The sequence below is a fragment of the Lupinus angustifolius genome, chromosome LG08, assembly GCF_001865875.1.
Source record: "Lupinus angustifolius cultivar Tanjil chromosome LG08, LupAngTanjil_v1.0, whole genome shotgun sequence".
NCBI classification, from domain to species: domain Eukaryota; kingdom Viridiplantae; phylum Streptophyta; class Magnoliopsida; order Fabales; family Fabaceae; genus Lupinus; species Lupinus angustifolius.
The window spans coordinates 11995069-12010941 of record NC_032016.1 but is presented as its reverse complement, the minus strand read 5'-3'; the positions used below and the strand labels follow the sequence as shown (position 1 = coordinate 12010941).

General features: G+C 29.7%; 2 protein-coding genes across 3 annotated transcripts; both read left to right on the top strand.

The window, feature by feature from the left end:
• Positions 1035 to 4233, top strand: LOC109353533 (plant cysteine oxidase 2-like). Its single transcript, XM_019595850.1, has 5 exons — positions 1035 to 1536; positions 1994 to 2115; positions 2211 to 2370; positions 2853 to 3056; positions 3901 to 4233. Exons 1-5 carry the CDS (start codon positions 1329 to 1331, stop codon positions 4041 to 4043), a joined length of 837 nt encoding a protein of 278 aa, XP_019451395.1. The 5' UTR covers positions 1035 to 1328; the 3' UTR covers positions 4044 to 4233.
• LOC109353334 (probable inactive leucine-rich repeat receptor-like protein kinase At3g03770) lies at positions 10244 to 15124 on the top strand. Of its 2 annotated transcripts, XM_019595563.1 has the most exons (8): positions 10244 to 10530; positions 10571 to 11912; positions 12427 to 12569; positions 12901 to 13141; positions 13415 to 13617; positions 13725 to 13777; positions 14538 to 14646; positions 14752 to 15124. In XM_019595563.1, the coding sequence occupies exons 2-8, from the start codon at positions 10571 to 10573 to the stop codon at positions 15025 to 15027; spliced, it is 2367 nt and encodes a 788-aa protein (XP_019451108.1). In that variant the 5' UTR covers positions 10244 to 10530; the 3' UTR covers positions 15028 to 15124. The 2 variants fall into 2 exon arrangements, with proteins under 2 accessions (XP_019451108.1, XP_019451107.1); XM_019595562.1 differs by having other exon boundaries at positions 10244 to 11912.

Below are 15873 nucleotides of genomic sequence, written 5' to 3'. Positions count from 1 at the left end.
GAAAGAAAAAATATATGTAGGTATGAGTTTTATATATTATTCATAACTGATATAGACAGTTTTATCCCAAACAAAAAAAATGTTAATTTTATTATTTAAACCCATAATATACAGGTTTCATAGTAAACAATGTTTCCTTTGGTGTTAATATTAATACTAATATAATAATATATAATGCATTAATTTTTATTAATTAAACCATCAAATACATGTTAATTTATGGATGTATCTATATCTATACTTCTATATCTATACTATATATATTAGTATCTATATCTATCTATACTATTAATAAAGGGAAAACATAAAATAACCACCCATTATGGTGTAATTTGTGTTTTCCTATTTTGTCCTCAATATCTTTTTATTTCTACCAAAAAACCATATAATATTATTTTTTTTATTTTATCCTTATTATCTTCTTATTTTAAAAGTGTATTTAAAAAATTGAATATTAGACCAATTGAATAAATTCAACCATAAATTTAGCGTACAAAATTATATTTGAATTTATAAAATACAAACCATAGGAAAGCGGGTTGACAGGCACGACAGTGCATGTCAACACGCTAGTAGATATAGATATAAAACTAAAACTTAAAATAACTTCTCTCATGTGTAATTTTCATTTCCTATATTGCCCTTAACATTATTTAATTTTTACAAAAAAAACTATATAATCCTAAACAACTACCACCAATACATTAATTACCCACATATCTCACCTTAAATTAAACATTATCATAATCACACAAAAAATATAATATAAAGTACACTAAACACAACAAATATATCATAAGTTTTTTACACTTACTAATATGTTATTCTAATATATTATTCACATGTACCAATATGGAATGATTTACCGAGTTTATATTTTTTTACACTTAAAATACATAATTCTAACGTATTATTTCTAATTTTGTTACTTATCAAATATTCTTCAACATTTCGGATGGAAAAAAACAATCTTATTATAGCCCATGGTTTTCAAGTTCAACCTTGTATATCTCTCTCTATATATATATATCATCTCCAATCTTCCTTGCCATCCCAAAAATCTCTTCCTCAAACATAACTTTTCCTCATACTTTTGCACAAACCAAAACCAAGAAACTACAAACCAAAACAAGAAAACTATACCCTTTTGTGAAAGTTTCCTTTTTAACACTTTTCAGAATCCTATAATCTTCTTTGTTCACACCATTGTTGTTGTTGAATTGGTGTAACTTTTAAAGCAAGTGTGTGAAAGGATAAAGGGTTATTCAGTGATCACTTTGAAGACTTGGGTGAAGGAAGATATTGTTGTTTGTATCAAGTAGAAAGAAATGTTGATGAAACAAGGTGAAGAGAAAGTTGGTTATGTGAAAAGGGACATAACCAAGAAGAGAAAACCTTACCATAGGGTTAAGAAGCCACTAATGTTTAAGACACCAAGGTTACTTCAGAAACTGTTTGTCTCATGCAGAGAAACATTCAAAGGACCTGCCACTGTTCCTTCACCACAAGATGTTAACAAATTAGCCCACATTCTTGGTATGATGTTTTTTTCTTATTCATATTTTATTTATCCTTGAATTTTGAGTCTAAAATTGTTGTTCTTCGATAAAAATGTTATTTTTTTCTGGTTACAAGAAATTTAAATCTATGTTTCTGTAATATATATCATTAGTTATGTGTCACTTTTTACATTTTAGGAGATCTCTGAACCATTATGGAGATCATACCTGTTTCTACTTGTTGTCTCCAATCCTGTACCGTCCAATAAAAAAGTGACATCAAGTTGGGTCATTTGATCCTCATCCGAGGGCAACTACCGAAATTTGAAGTCGGATACTTATACTTAAAGTTTCGTAGCTCTACCAACTGAGTTGTCTCTCGGATTTTGGGTCTGATTGATTGATGTGTTTTAAATTAACTACCTTTGTGCCAATGGCTCTTAATTCATAATAGTCTTATCTGAAGTGATTTTTTCTGATTCTTTAATAACCAGATAACATGAAACCAGAAGATGTTGGACTAAGTAAAGATCTGCAATTTTTCAAGCCTAGTGGTATTGTGAAAGAGAATCCAAGAGTCACATACTCAACCATATACCAATGTGATAATTTCTCAGTAAGCATTGTAATCTTTAACTAGTTATTGTTGCCAATGACATTTTTAGTTAAATAATGCTTAATCTAATGCTACATTTTTTGTGTTATATGTAGCTATGCATCTTTTTCCTACCTACAAATGGAGTGATTCCTCTCCATAATCACCCAGGAATGACTGTTTTCAGTAAACTCCTTCTTGGAGAAATGCATATTAAGTCTTATGATTGGGTTGATCCTGAGGTCTCTCACAACATGTTGCACCAACCATCTCAAAGTATGTATTGGTTCAAATCTCGATTTGTATGGTTTTAAACTGTGGTTGTTGTTATATTGTGTTTATATATGCGATGGTAAAGTATGGTTTTAAATTACGGTTTTGGTTATGTTGTGTTTATCACAATTGAGTAGAATGCATCATATAGGGCATTTCCTAGTTTTATAGGAACTTTTGTATCGGAAACAATGCTATCTCCAACGATAGTCTCTCTGGGTGTAAAATATATCCTTTTTCACAATCCTTAGTGTATGAGACAAATATATGAATTTCGATTAGAGTCATTTGTGGGAAAATGCATCAAATATGATCGCATTTGTGGGAAAATGCATCATATCTGATCGCAATTATGAAAAAATGTACCATAATGATCACAAAGTGGATTTTTTCAGTATCGATATTGTGGCCGCAATTGCAGTTTTGGTCTAGCTCGTAACTCGCAATCTTCATAGACAAATGAACTTCATGTCTTTTTTTTGCAGTGAGATTGGCAAAGTTAAAAGCAAACAACATCTACAAAGCACCATGTGATGCTTCAGTACTGTATCCAAAAACAGGAGGTAACATCCATGAATTCACAGCCATAACTCCATGTGCTGTTCTTGATGTTATTGGTCCTCCTTATTCCAAAGAAGATGACAGAGATTGTTCTTACTACAAAGATCACCCTTATACTGATTTTCCAAGTAAGCAACATTTTAAATGCATACAACTACTATTTTTACAAGGAAATTATCACCAAGATACAAATATTTATGTAGTTTATAGGTTTGTAAAGTTTTAAGTCTTTTGATTATAGTATTTTCCTAAGTAGGAAACTTATGTTTTTAAAAGATAAATAGGGCTGAATGTTTTGCTTAGATTTCTTCTTTTGTTATGTTTGGCTAAATGAGGCAATTTGGAAATGGTTACCTCAAGTGGCTCAATATTGAATTTGAAAAACAAATAAAGCCTAGTTATGTTCACAAAGGGACAATATTAGGTTCTTCTAGTTCTAGGATTCCCTAAAGAGTAGTACAAAGTCAATCAAGTTTTTTGGTATAACCAAGTGTATCCTTCAACCTATCGGGTAAGTAACTAATCCCTTTCAAAGTGTATGAATATTCTTTCCAACAAGTGTTACTATCAAGAATCGAATACTTGAACTTTTGGTCTACTTCGGATTCAATAGGGCCTTACACACTAGACCAACTCCTTATCAATCAATTCAATCAAGTTTAATCATTATTATTTCATAAAAAATAATGTGTACACTAATAATTGTAAAAGTTATTTTAAATCTCAATGCAACAATATAATATTCATAAATTATCAGTCATTGATTCTACGTAGATAATAAACTTTTATTTTATTATATTTTTTCAATCATTTAAATATGCCCCACGTGAGGTAGCAGCTGTTGATTTGTTCCAATGGGTTTAAATTATTAATTAAATAAGAAATTAGGTACAATATATATTCATATTTTGTTGATAGAACTTTATTGATTATTGATGTGTCTCTTACCGTAAGTGATTCTTAATGGTGCAGATATAGAGATTGATGAGGTGAAAGAGGAAAATGATAGTTATGGATGGTTGGAAGAAATTGAAATGCCACAGAATTCTCAAATGGATAGGATTGAGTACATGGGTCCTCCAATTATAGATCACAAAATGTATTCCATTCCATAGATAATACTTTCTTAGCTACTCTTTCTGTGCATACACCATACCATAGGAATATACACATTCCCACCCTTTACCCTTATCTCGAAAATTAAATTCACACCTTTGAGTTTTTGCGAAATTATACCGACCTTTTTTATATCTACACAAACTATAACTAGCAGATATGTATTTATTCACTTAGAATTTGTTTGTGAATTGGTTTCTGAAGGATAATAGAGGGAAGAAAGTTAAAAATATAAAATATACTTGTAAGATGATTTTAAAATCTGTATCTTTTTATATTCTTCTCTAAAACTTAACTCACAAACAGACCTATGTTATAATCTTATAAAAGAATGAATGGTGATGAATATAATAAAATAGTCAAATATAATTTACCTAGTTGTATTGGTCTTTCTTTATTGTTGATTTGGTTTATGTTCTTTAGCACTTAAATTTTACTACTTTTGTAAGTAAAGCTTTAATATAATCTGCAAAGCTGATTTTCAGGAAAATCAAAACCATGGGCTTGAATTTTGTTCACCAGTCAATTATCATTATTATTCACTTGGGTTTGGTTCAAGGTTTTGTTTTTTTGAAGTTAAAATTTGACCAAGACTTTGGAAACTACTTGTGGATAAGATTGATCTAATTAAGGAAGACATGTTTATGGGAACATCATAATACTCGAAATTAGAAATGACTCATGAGTGAAGTTTTTTCCTTAATTTTTTAACCAATAAATTTGACTTAATTTAATTTTATTTATATTTTAATCTATATTACTCTTTTGATTATTAAATTAATAAAATGTTTATGAAAGATAAACTTTTTTTAATGTTTTTTTAGATAGATGTTAAAGTAACTACTCGTGATAACATTTTCAACTTAATATTTAGGAGGGTAGTCAATTTTTTTTAAAAAGAAATTATAAAATTATGTTAGGAAATTTAAAAAGAGTTTAAAATTCATGCACTATCCTTTGTAAAGTTTTTACATTGCCACACATTATCTAAAATCGATTTATATTACTTTTGTTTGAGAGTTAATAATGATTAATATATGAATGATGAATGATTTATTGACAATGTAAAAACACTTACCCTGGCAGTATATATATATATATATTAAACTTATTTAAAAATGTTTTGTTTCTTATTAATCAAGAAGAAGAGATAGTTAAAACACTTAAGAGGAAAATAATGTCACATAAAAGTATAAAACGTCTTATACAAATCAAAATGAAAAAAAATGTCTCATACAAATGATATATTTAAATAAAAGTGATTAAAATGATATGTAAAATTTAAGCTCATGAAAAGCTTTTAGCTTAACATAGTTTTTCAGCATCTATCTATACTTATCATTAAAGGGGTTGTTAGTTAGATGTTTTAATTTATTTTCTTCATATTTTATCTTTCTTAATAAAAACCTTTGATGTTGTTACATAGCATTTTGTACAAATTTCTTATATTATGTCAGAATAAAACCTAATTTTGTCATGAAATATTTGGTGCATACAAAAATGAAGATTATTAATTAAAATGAATGATAAATACTCACTATATATAAATATTTATGCCGATAATGTATAGATATTAATGGAAAAACATCAAATCCCACTTTCCACATCTGCTTAATCATGAAGTACACAAAAAATCTTCTTACTAAGAAGCACATGAAAAGTAAAAGAAGTGCTCTTTATCTATCTATTGGGTCCATAATAATAACATAAAAGAACACCAACATTCAATTTCTCAATTCAGGTAATGTCACATAGCAACGACTTTCTACAGTTACAAAATGTTTGAAATTTGAACCTATGTATGAAAATTCTTACAAAAATGATTCTCTTTTGAAAGTAAAGCAAAAAGGAGAAAAAGGAAGGCATGGAAAAATATTGGGGGACATAAGCAAGTGGGTTTACCAATAATGTACCTTTCACATTATCTCCCTCTCATCTTTTCTCTTTTCTTATGAGAAAACTATGGTCTCAATGGTATAGTGGGTCATGGTTCATGAAATAAGCCGTAAAAAAGAGTTTAATATCTATATACTATTAGTATTAACGTGTTGATAGTCACTGTTGTATTTATCAATTCGTTTTCCTATTGTTTGTAATATATAGTTTGTTCATTATAAATGATAAATATAGTATTTTGTGTTAATTATTTATAATTTGCAGTTGAATTTATTCGGTTGGAGTAATGTTCAAATTTTTTAAATATACTTTCAAAATAAAAAAATAATGGGGTAAAATATGAAGATAATGTTATATGGTTTTTTTGTAGAAATAATAAGATAATGATGGCAAAATAGAGAATCACAACATTATGGATTTATGGTGGAGTGATTATTTTGTATTTTCCATTTATGTATAGATAAAGATTTATATACCATCAATACATAACTAACCATTTATTTCTATCATTTTTTTGAAAAGTCAATAGTGATTAAACATAAATAATGAATGATAATGTATAAAATTTATATCTTTTCTGTGTATATATTTTTGATTTTTTGTGTACTATATATTAGGATTTTGGGTAACAATGAGTGGGTTTCTTTTATAAAATATATTTTAATTCAACGTACAACAAACGGGAATGCAAAATCAAAGGTGACTTGTAGTTGAAGATTAGATTTAAAAGTTGATAAGAAATATATTATCCCATGAACGGATGAACCATGTGCCAATGAAATCCATTGGCTTTTTGGAAGACATGTTGCCCTTGATGACGGAGGACATCTGCTGTACCATAAAGTGTGTCATTCCATATAGTATTATTTATGATTGGTTGTAAAAATGCATTTAAGTTAAAAAATAATGATTAAGTATTTTTCTGGCTAATTATAAATAATAATAGATAGAATGGTACACTTTTATGAAATAACAGATATTTATTCATTGATTAGGGGCCTATGAGATACTAAAAATTTCAATTATGGTAATGTCAATACTAAATCCCAATAATTAATGTCCTAGAACGAGATGCCAATGAATTTGAGGTTGTGTCTAGAGTCTATGGGGAATAGACAAAACATTTATCTCAACTGCATAATTTAATATTGACTAAATTATACCGATATTCTCTCAAATTTAGTAAAATTAATATAAGTTATTTCTCTATTTTTGTATATACATAAATCACTCATAATTTATAAATGTATATTAATTGACTATACTATATGAGAGATGAGTATAACTTTTAAACAAAATGGTTGATAAATGTAATTAAGCTAAACTCTATGATCAATGTATTTAAATCTAATAAAAAAAATTATAAAAATACATTGACTCTTACACTATTTGAAATTGGTTAAGTGAATAACATATTTCTAAGAAATTTTGTATGAGATGAACAAAGTTGTGTACTTTTTTCTATATAACTATTGTCATTAGCAAATATGTTTGGTTATACATAAGTATACAAAATCTCAAATTGAAATTCAAACTCAATATATTTTATTTTATCTTCCCCACTTAGATTAATTGTTACTAATAATATAAGACTAAAATCAAGAAATGGTATAAATAAAACAGTAATGCATAAATTATCATTTTTATCATTATTTTAAGAGTTGTTGAATAATATCAAAAATAGAGGAGACAAATCAAGATTAAATAAATATTTAGTATTTTATACAAAAAGTAAAAAACTAGTAATATTAGAAATAATGTGAAAATAATGTTTTTTATATTAAAATATTACTAATAAACAATAAAACATTTGATATTATCTAATTACTTAATTATTTCTTATTTTGTAGGATCAATATGTTTTGAAAATGTTTGAGATAAAGGGAGAGATAATTTGTTATTTGATCCAACAAAAGTGAGATTTTAATTCCTCCATTAACTTGTTAGAAATAATATTTGAATACTTTACAATATAATTTCTGTCAAAAAAAATTATCTGGTTACCACCTTATAGATGACGAGTGACACAAAATACAAAGGAAAAACATAATAAATAGTAAAAAAAACTTATTTTATTTTGTTACAAAATGCCTTAATAATTCTAAAGAGATGATATTTAAACATACAAAAGAAAAGAGTGAATTCCTAATTAAATTTTATTTTCAAATTTACAAATGATCAATTTATCCTAACTAATATATAATTAAATTCTCTTGGAGTTTAGTTTAATTACACTCATCATACAAAGTAATATACGTACATAATTTAAGAGTGATTTATTTATATACAAAAAAGAATTAATTATTTGTATAGTTTCACTAAACCTTATGGTATTGATATATTTGACTCCTTAATATTGTTGATAATCACTCGTTTTTGTAGATTTTCTAGTCACAAAGTTACTTAATAAAATTTTATACTCATGTAATTTTAACCATATATCTTATAACATTGTTTATTTTTAATAATATTCAAGCAATTTTGTCATTGGAAAATTTAATTCAGTAGTTGCAACAATCACATCTATTGTCAACAAGGACGGATCTACGTGGTGCATTATGGGGTCTTACAATTTTTTAGTATATACTTATTTGAATGTTTGGTCCTACTTCATTAGTTATATAAAATTATACTTATAAGCAAAAAAATCAATAGGCAAACGTTAAGTAGTGAACATTTCTTCCATCCACAAGACTCGAACCCGAGACTTTGTTTAAGGAGAATCAAATATGTACTACTTGAACTAACATCTGTTGATATTCTTTTTAGTTTTTGATCTCTAAGTAACTAACCACGTATGTTAATTGTCACACGTGGTTGTTAGAGACATCATTACTAGAGACTATGACATAAATCTTAGAATTTGTGAGGATCAAAAAACCAAATTTTAACCAAAACAAATCCAAATCTACCCTTAATTTTTAATGCTATAAATTTATGTATGTATATATGTCTCACTTCACAACCTAAATTTTTTGGGAGATCCTCAATGATATTCTAAAGGCAAAGCATGCATTTGAAAATTAATATTTTAATATTTCTAATGAGACATTTTTTGGTTAGAATTTCTTTCAATACCTTCAATTTTGAAAGTAAATTAATATCAAAATGCTTATAAGAAAGTTATTTTAAAAAAAATTAATATAATATTTTTTCAATACATATCCATCTAATAAATTTCTAACACAAATCACTCCTCTAAACATTGCACGTAAGAGAACAACAATGTTTAGAGGAGTTGGTAATGGTACATATAACAATAATATTATATTTTTATCCTTAAAATATAAGTACAAACCTGATCGAAGATAATCAAAGATGTTACACTTACTATTCCTCAATGGTTCAATGACAAATAACCAGTAATAACGTTCATCGATTCTATCATTGATATAGTGTGTGACACACACTATAAATGACAGTGCAATAGTTACAAAGTAAAGAAAAAAAGAAAGATATCAAAGCAACAGATACATATAAAATGAAGGGGCCATGCAGAAAAGTTGAAGTGTGATAATTAAGCCAAAGCCACCTTTATCAAAACATCACCTCAACATTAAGAAAAATATCAAAAAAATGTGTTCTTTCAACAAAATCTGTTAGATTCCACCACATGATGATACATTAAAGAATCATATATAATGAGGAATAAAGGGTTACCTTAATTTTGCAAAAGAATCTTTCTTTTGCTTTCCCTTTAGATCTTCAAGAAGAAGAAGAAAAAAACAGGAGGAACTATTTGTACAATCATTTATTAGTTATTACTGAGTACTGAAAGTGATGTAAGTTAGTGAGATAGTTCAGTGAGTTTTGGTTCTTTCATTCAGTGTCACCACCTTGTGTTTTTAGTGTAAAAAAATGGGAAAATGGGTTTTATGAGTCAGTAAGATTTGGAAATTTGTTATATATGAGTTTTGTTTTTGAGTGATGAACAAATTTTGGATTTTGTTCAGTTGGGTGGACTTTGCTAGTTCTCAAGGAATTTAAGATTTTGTTTCCATCCCATTTATTAATTTCATTGGGTGAGTATATAAGCTTATTTATCTTATGTCCTCCAGGTCATGAGTTCAAATTCTGAAAATAAAATTTTTGTTTGCGACTTATATCTATCTACCCTCCTCATATTACACTGAGTTGGAGCCTGGGCCGCCCTTAATTTTTTTTGTTTAACTTGTTAGTTCTTTAGATTTTGATTTTGATTTTGGCATAAAGAATATGATGTAATGAAAAGTTTTCCAAAATCAAAATCTAACCACTAAAAAGAAAATAGACACTGTAATCTAACCACTGCTACACTGATATTGATATGTTCATTCACTTTCTTTTTGTTCAGTGTTTGTACTGTTTTTTCTGGTTGATTTTCCTTCAAATCATGAATTTCTTTGAGCCTTCAAGGCCTCAATATTGAACACATTTGGTTCACTTTTAACTCAATATACTTAGTTTTACTTAATATTTTATTGCTACTTTCTTATGCCTGATTAAATTACTATACTTTTTTGTATTGCAGGGTTTCTGCATGTTATCTTCAAGACCAAGCTTCAACTTTGATAAGATATCTTAACCATACATTTACTTAAGCACTTTCCATAATATAACTAAACCTCTTCTTTTATTGCATGTTTTAGCTATGGCAACTAGATTACATTCTTCAATGCTTCTAGTTTTGGTTACAATTACACTTTTCATATATCATTCAGAACAACTTCAATCCTCAAATTTTCAGTCTCATACCCTTTTAAGTATTCAACATCAATTGCACTTTCCTTCTGTTTTAAGAAGCTGGAATAACAACATAGACTTTTGCAACACAAATTCCAAATCATCTCTTACCATTGTATGCTATGAGGACACTATAACTCAGCTTAACATTGTCGGCGAAACAAGAACTCCACTTCTTCCTAAAAACTTCTCAATAGATAACTTTGTCACAACCCTTGTAAGGCTCCCTAGTCTTAAAGTCCTAACACTGGTTTCTCTGGGTATATGGGGTCCGTTGCCCGGAAAAATCGCTCGGTTGTCGTCGCTGGAAATAGTTAATGTGAGTTCGAATTTTCTCTATGGTAGCATCCCTCAAGAGTTTTCATCACTGTTGCATCTTCAGACCCTCATTCTTGATGATAACATGTTTGCTGGCCATATTCCTCACTGGCTGGATTCCTTTCCGGCATTAACCGTGTTGAGTTTGAAAAGCAATTTGTTCAACGGTACTCTTCCGAATTCACTTGGTAGATTGGAGAATCTGAGAATCCTATCACTTTCTCATAACCATTTTTATGGATCAGTACCTGATTTGAGCCACTTGACAAATCTGCAAGTGCTTGAATTGGATGATAACGCTTTCGGACCGCAGTTTCCTCGGCTCGGTAACAAGTTGGTTACACTAGTACTAAGAAATAATAAGTTCAGATCTGGTATCCCTGATGAAATGAGTTCATATTATCAGCTTGAGAGGTTTGATATCTCATCAAATGCATTTGTTGGGCCACTCCAGCTAGCACTTTTATCACTTCCTTCGATTACTTATCTCAACATTTCTAGAAACAAACTATCAGGAATGCTTTTTGAGAATCTGTCTTGCAGTTCTGGACTTGAAGCAGTGGATTTATCCTCAAATCTTTTAACCGGTAACTTACCGAAAAGTCTATCGTCAAATTCGAATGGTAGGACTGTTCTGTATGCTAATAATTGTCTAGAGGAGACTGATCAAAATCAGCATGCACTACCCTTTTGCCATACTGAAGCCATAGCTGTGGGAATATTACCAGAGAGAAAGAAACATAAACAAGCATCTATGGCAGCCATTGCAATTGGAATAGTATGTGGAACTTTTGCATGTGTAGCACTTTCTATGCTGATTTTCTTTATCATTAGAAGAGTAAATTCCGAAAGCAAACTGAAGAGTCCTGCAACAAAGTTAATATCAGACAATGCAACTTCTGGATACACCTCTAAGTTACTCTCTGATGCAAGTAACTCTTTTTCTCACTTTGAAATGTGAAAGCATGTCTACATTTTACTTATTTATGCATTTCTCTACAAACAGAATATTCCGAAAAATCTCAATATATGTAATGCTGTTGATAGCTGGTATAATAATTATTTGACCCTGCACTAGATGGTATATACCATACTTGGAGTTATATTATGACTAAAACAAAAGAACATTACTAGAGTTACATTTTTAAATGGTCAAAACTGTAAGGCAAGTTTTGCAACTTATATAGGTGCTTTAGTTTTTCGCTCGATTCTTGCTTTCCTGGAATTATAAAATTTCGTCGCGTCTCTATCCTTAGTGTGTTTGTCATTTGTTGTAGATATACTGGAATAGAAAATCTTGGAAACTTTTATACTACATGTGGTATGACAGTAATTTACTGCAGAAGATTATATAGAAGAATAATTGATTAACAACTTTTAGTGTCTGCTACCATATTGAAGATACATGACAATTGATCATAACCATTTATTTTCCCTGTGCTTCAGGGTACATATCTCAAGTTTCTCAACCAATGAAGTTTGGATCAGTTGACCTGCCACCATACCGAACTTTCTCATTGGAAGAGATCGAGGCGGCTACAAATAATTTCGACACATCTTCTTTTATGGGTGAAAGTTCTAAAGGGCAGGTATGCAACTTGTTATAAGTTAATTTCTTTGTGGAATAATAGTTCCTTTGAACTAAGAGCTATAAGTATATGTGAATTAACTAACTATATCCTTTAACATACTCCATCTATAAGCTGAATATAACTTTTGACAGATTACTTTTCTGTGACATATATGCTTTGGCTAATACATCATCATGGCATAATATAACTCCAACTAAGTTAAGTCTATGATAGCCTGCATGATATTTGTTCATGCAGCCACAACCTTTGGACCTGAAGTTTTTACTAGAATTTGCAACTTTTATCCTTCTTTAACATTTATTTGATGAGTTTTTCTTATATGCTTCAGATGTACAGAGGTCAGCTGAGGGATGGTTCACTTGTTGCCATTAGATGTCTTAAAATGGTGAAAAGCCATAGAACTGAAGACTTTATGCACCAAATCGAGTTGCTATCGAAACATCGACATCGCCATTTAGTCAGCGCTCTTGGACACTGCTTCGAATGTTACTTAGATGACTCAAGTGTCAGCAGATTATTTCTTGTATTTGAGTATGTACCAAATGGCACACTCAAGAGCTGGATCTCAGGTGATTCATAAAACAAACAAAAAAACTAGTTTCTCAAAATGAAGACTAAAAAAATGGTATTACTGTAACAAAACATAGAAAATAACAAATAATGATAATTCACTAGATGAAATTCCATTAGTAGTAGTTGCAAATCATTTCCTTACTCATATAGTCAACTTCTACTGATTTTTCAATATATCACTTACAAGAAGTTGGTTATAAGACAGAAAATTGAGATAATAATGCTATTTCTGTTATCTCTAGTCTCTACCTAAGCATGTTTTTTGGCAGATGGGCATTACAGAAAATCGTTGAGTTGGAATCAACGAATCGCAGCCGCAATTGGAGTAGCAAAGGGCATCCATTTTTTGCATACAGGGATTGTTCCTGGTGTATATTCAAACAATCTCAAGATAACAGATGTTTTGTTGGATCAGAATTTTGTTGCAAAAATAAGCAGTTATAACTTACCTTTGTTATGTAATATGGGAAAGGTATGGAATAATGTTTTCTTTTATAAGATAACAAATTAATGTTTTCCATGTACTTTGTCTTTTATTTGAAGAATTTTGTTAGTGTTCACCTTTGCTTATACTTGTAGGTTGGGTGTGGAAATCCTTCCAGTGGATTCAAAGGTCCTAGCATTAACAAAAGGTATGTGATAGAGATTTCATATAGTTTTAAGCAACATGCAAGAAGTGAGTCTCGAGGGAACGGTAAGGTTGCTTAACTTTTGACCCAAAGATCGTGAGTTCAAATGTTTGAAATAGACTATTTGCTTGTGAGGGTAAGACTGCATACATCTACTGTCCCCAGCCCATTAGGTGGGACTAGGGATGGGCGGGCGCGAGTAGTACTTTCCCGTACCCAAATGCGGGTACCCGTGCAGGTAGCGGGTACCCAACAAGTTTTTAATTTTAATTATATATTTATATAATTTGTAATAATCAATATGTAAAAATAATTGTTATATGAATAATATGATATTTATATGATAAATTTATAATCATAATCAAATATGTGTAATTTATTATGAAATAGTAACAAAGTATATAATATATAATCTTAAAATAATAATAAATATATATAAAAATTTAACTAAAAACAATATATAAATTTGCGGGTACCCGCGGGATGGGTATCACAAAACCCGCTCTCGCCCATAAGCTATTATTGCATATACCCGTTGCGGGTATTTCTACAGGTACCGACAGGTCGAGTTTTTTTTGCCATCCCTAGGTGGGAGCCTCGTGCACTGAGCCGCCCATTAATTGAGCAGCTTGCACTCAACTTATGTTAATGAAATGGAGGGCACATCATACTATAATTTCACTTGCCATATAATATGTATGGATAAGTCTCATGTAGAAGACAAAGAAAAACCATTAATGTAATGAATTCTGTTATTTTGCAGTGTAACACATGAAGATAAGTCTGACATATATGAGTTTGGAGTAATACTAATGGAATTCATTCTAGGAAGGACAATAAAGCCAAGAAATGTAGACACTTTAAAGGATCTGGTAACAAAAAAGATTCTAATTTGTTCAATATCATTGCATATTAACTGAATAAACATTATTTGGCATATTATGATTATACTTGAAATGATGTTTTTGATGTGGCAGTTACAAGCAAGTATAGCAGCTGATGATGAAGCTAAGAGGAGCATTATAGATCCATCAATTAGAAATACATGCATGGATCAATCATTGAAGACAATGATGGAGATTTGTGTAAGGTGTTTGGTTAAAGAGAATGAAGAAAATCCTTCATTAGAGGATGTTTTGTGGAATTTGCAATTTGCTGCACAAGTCCAAGATGCATGGAGATGTGACTCTCAAATAAGTAGTGAGGGATCTCCTATCTCACCTTTACCATCTAGACCAATGACCTTCCACTAGTAGAGACTAGTATAGTTTTAAATCAATTTACATCTAATAGCGGGAATTGTTTTAGCTTATTTTGAGATTTCGAGTTCCACTCTCTAAAAATATAATAATATTTTTATGAGTTTTGCTTTTCATAATAAAGTAAGGTTGCGATGACATTTTTATCCTTAAAACTATGAGTAAAAACAAGATTTCCGTCTCTAGTATTTGAGATGATCCTTACTCGCCATAATAGACTTATTTGGCTGTTGGCTCTAGCATGTTGTCTCTTATTATAGTTTCAATGATATTTGTAACTATAATATTGCATTATTTTTATGTGATTGACGTTGTATTATATATATATATATTACATGAGAGAATGACTCATGTGATAATAGTTTTCATAATGTAAAAATTGTGTCATACAATCATATGTGGATTAAAGAGTAAGTTAATAGTAACATTGTCACTTCAAAAAGTTGATGCATTTATCTTAAAACTCTGGCTAAATGTTGAGCTTGATTATAACTGCACAACAAAACATGGTCCTAAAATGGTTTTCTTTATGATGTTCGAGCTAGCTTCTTGCTTATGGACGAGGATCAACCTTCATATGTATAAGGTATGGTTTGTGAGGACATAGCTTAATTCATCTTGTGCAATGTATCCTTTCTAAGGATGATAATGAAAACTAAACTCATGAGTACCTGCTCAATTACAACCCAAATTTAATGGGAAAATCGGATGTGATTGAGTTTGAGTTTTACCCGAGTTTAATTTTTTGGTTTGGGTTCGGGTTTGGTAGAGAAAAGACCATACCTAAGTAATGTAATTAATTTAAAATTGAAAGTTCTATCATATGCTCATTGTTTTTAA

Excerpts from the sequence above, each read along its gene's own strand:
- LOC109353533 (XM_019595850.1), top strand. The coding sequence starts at position 1,329 with ATGTTGATGAAACAAGGTGAAGAGAAAGTTGGTTATGTGAAAAGGGAC. Across the intron at positions 1,537-1,993 it reads CAAATTAGCCCACATTCTTG|ATAACATGAAACCAGAAGAT; the intron begins GTATGATGTTTT and ends TTTAATAACCAG. Across the intron at positions 2,371-2,852 it reads GTTGCACCAACCATCTCAAA|TGAGATTGGCAAAGTTAAAA; the intron begins GTATGTATTGGT and ends TTTTTTTTGCAG.
- LOC109353334 (XM_019595563.1), top strand. The coding sequence starts at position 10,571 with ATGGCAACTAGATTACATTCTTCAATGCTTCTAGTTTTGGTTACAATT. Across the intron at positions 11,913-12,426 it reads TAAGTTACTCTCTGATGCAA|GGTACATATCTCAAGTTTCT; the intron begins GTAACTCTTTTT and ends CCTGTGCTTCAG. Across the intron at positions 12,570-12,900 it reads GTGAAAGTTCTAAAGGGCAG|ATGTACAGAGGTCAGCTGAG; the intron begins GTATGCAACTTG and ends TATATGCTTCAG.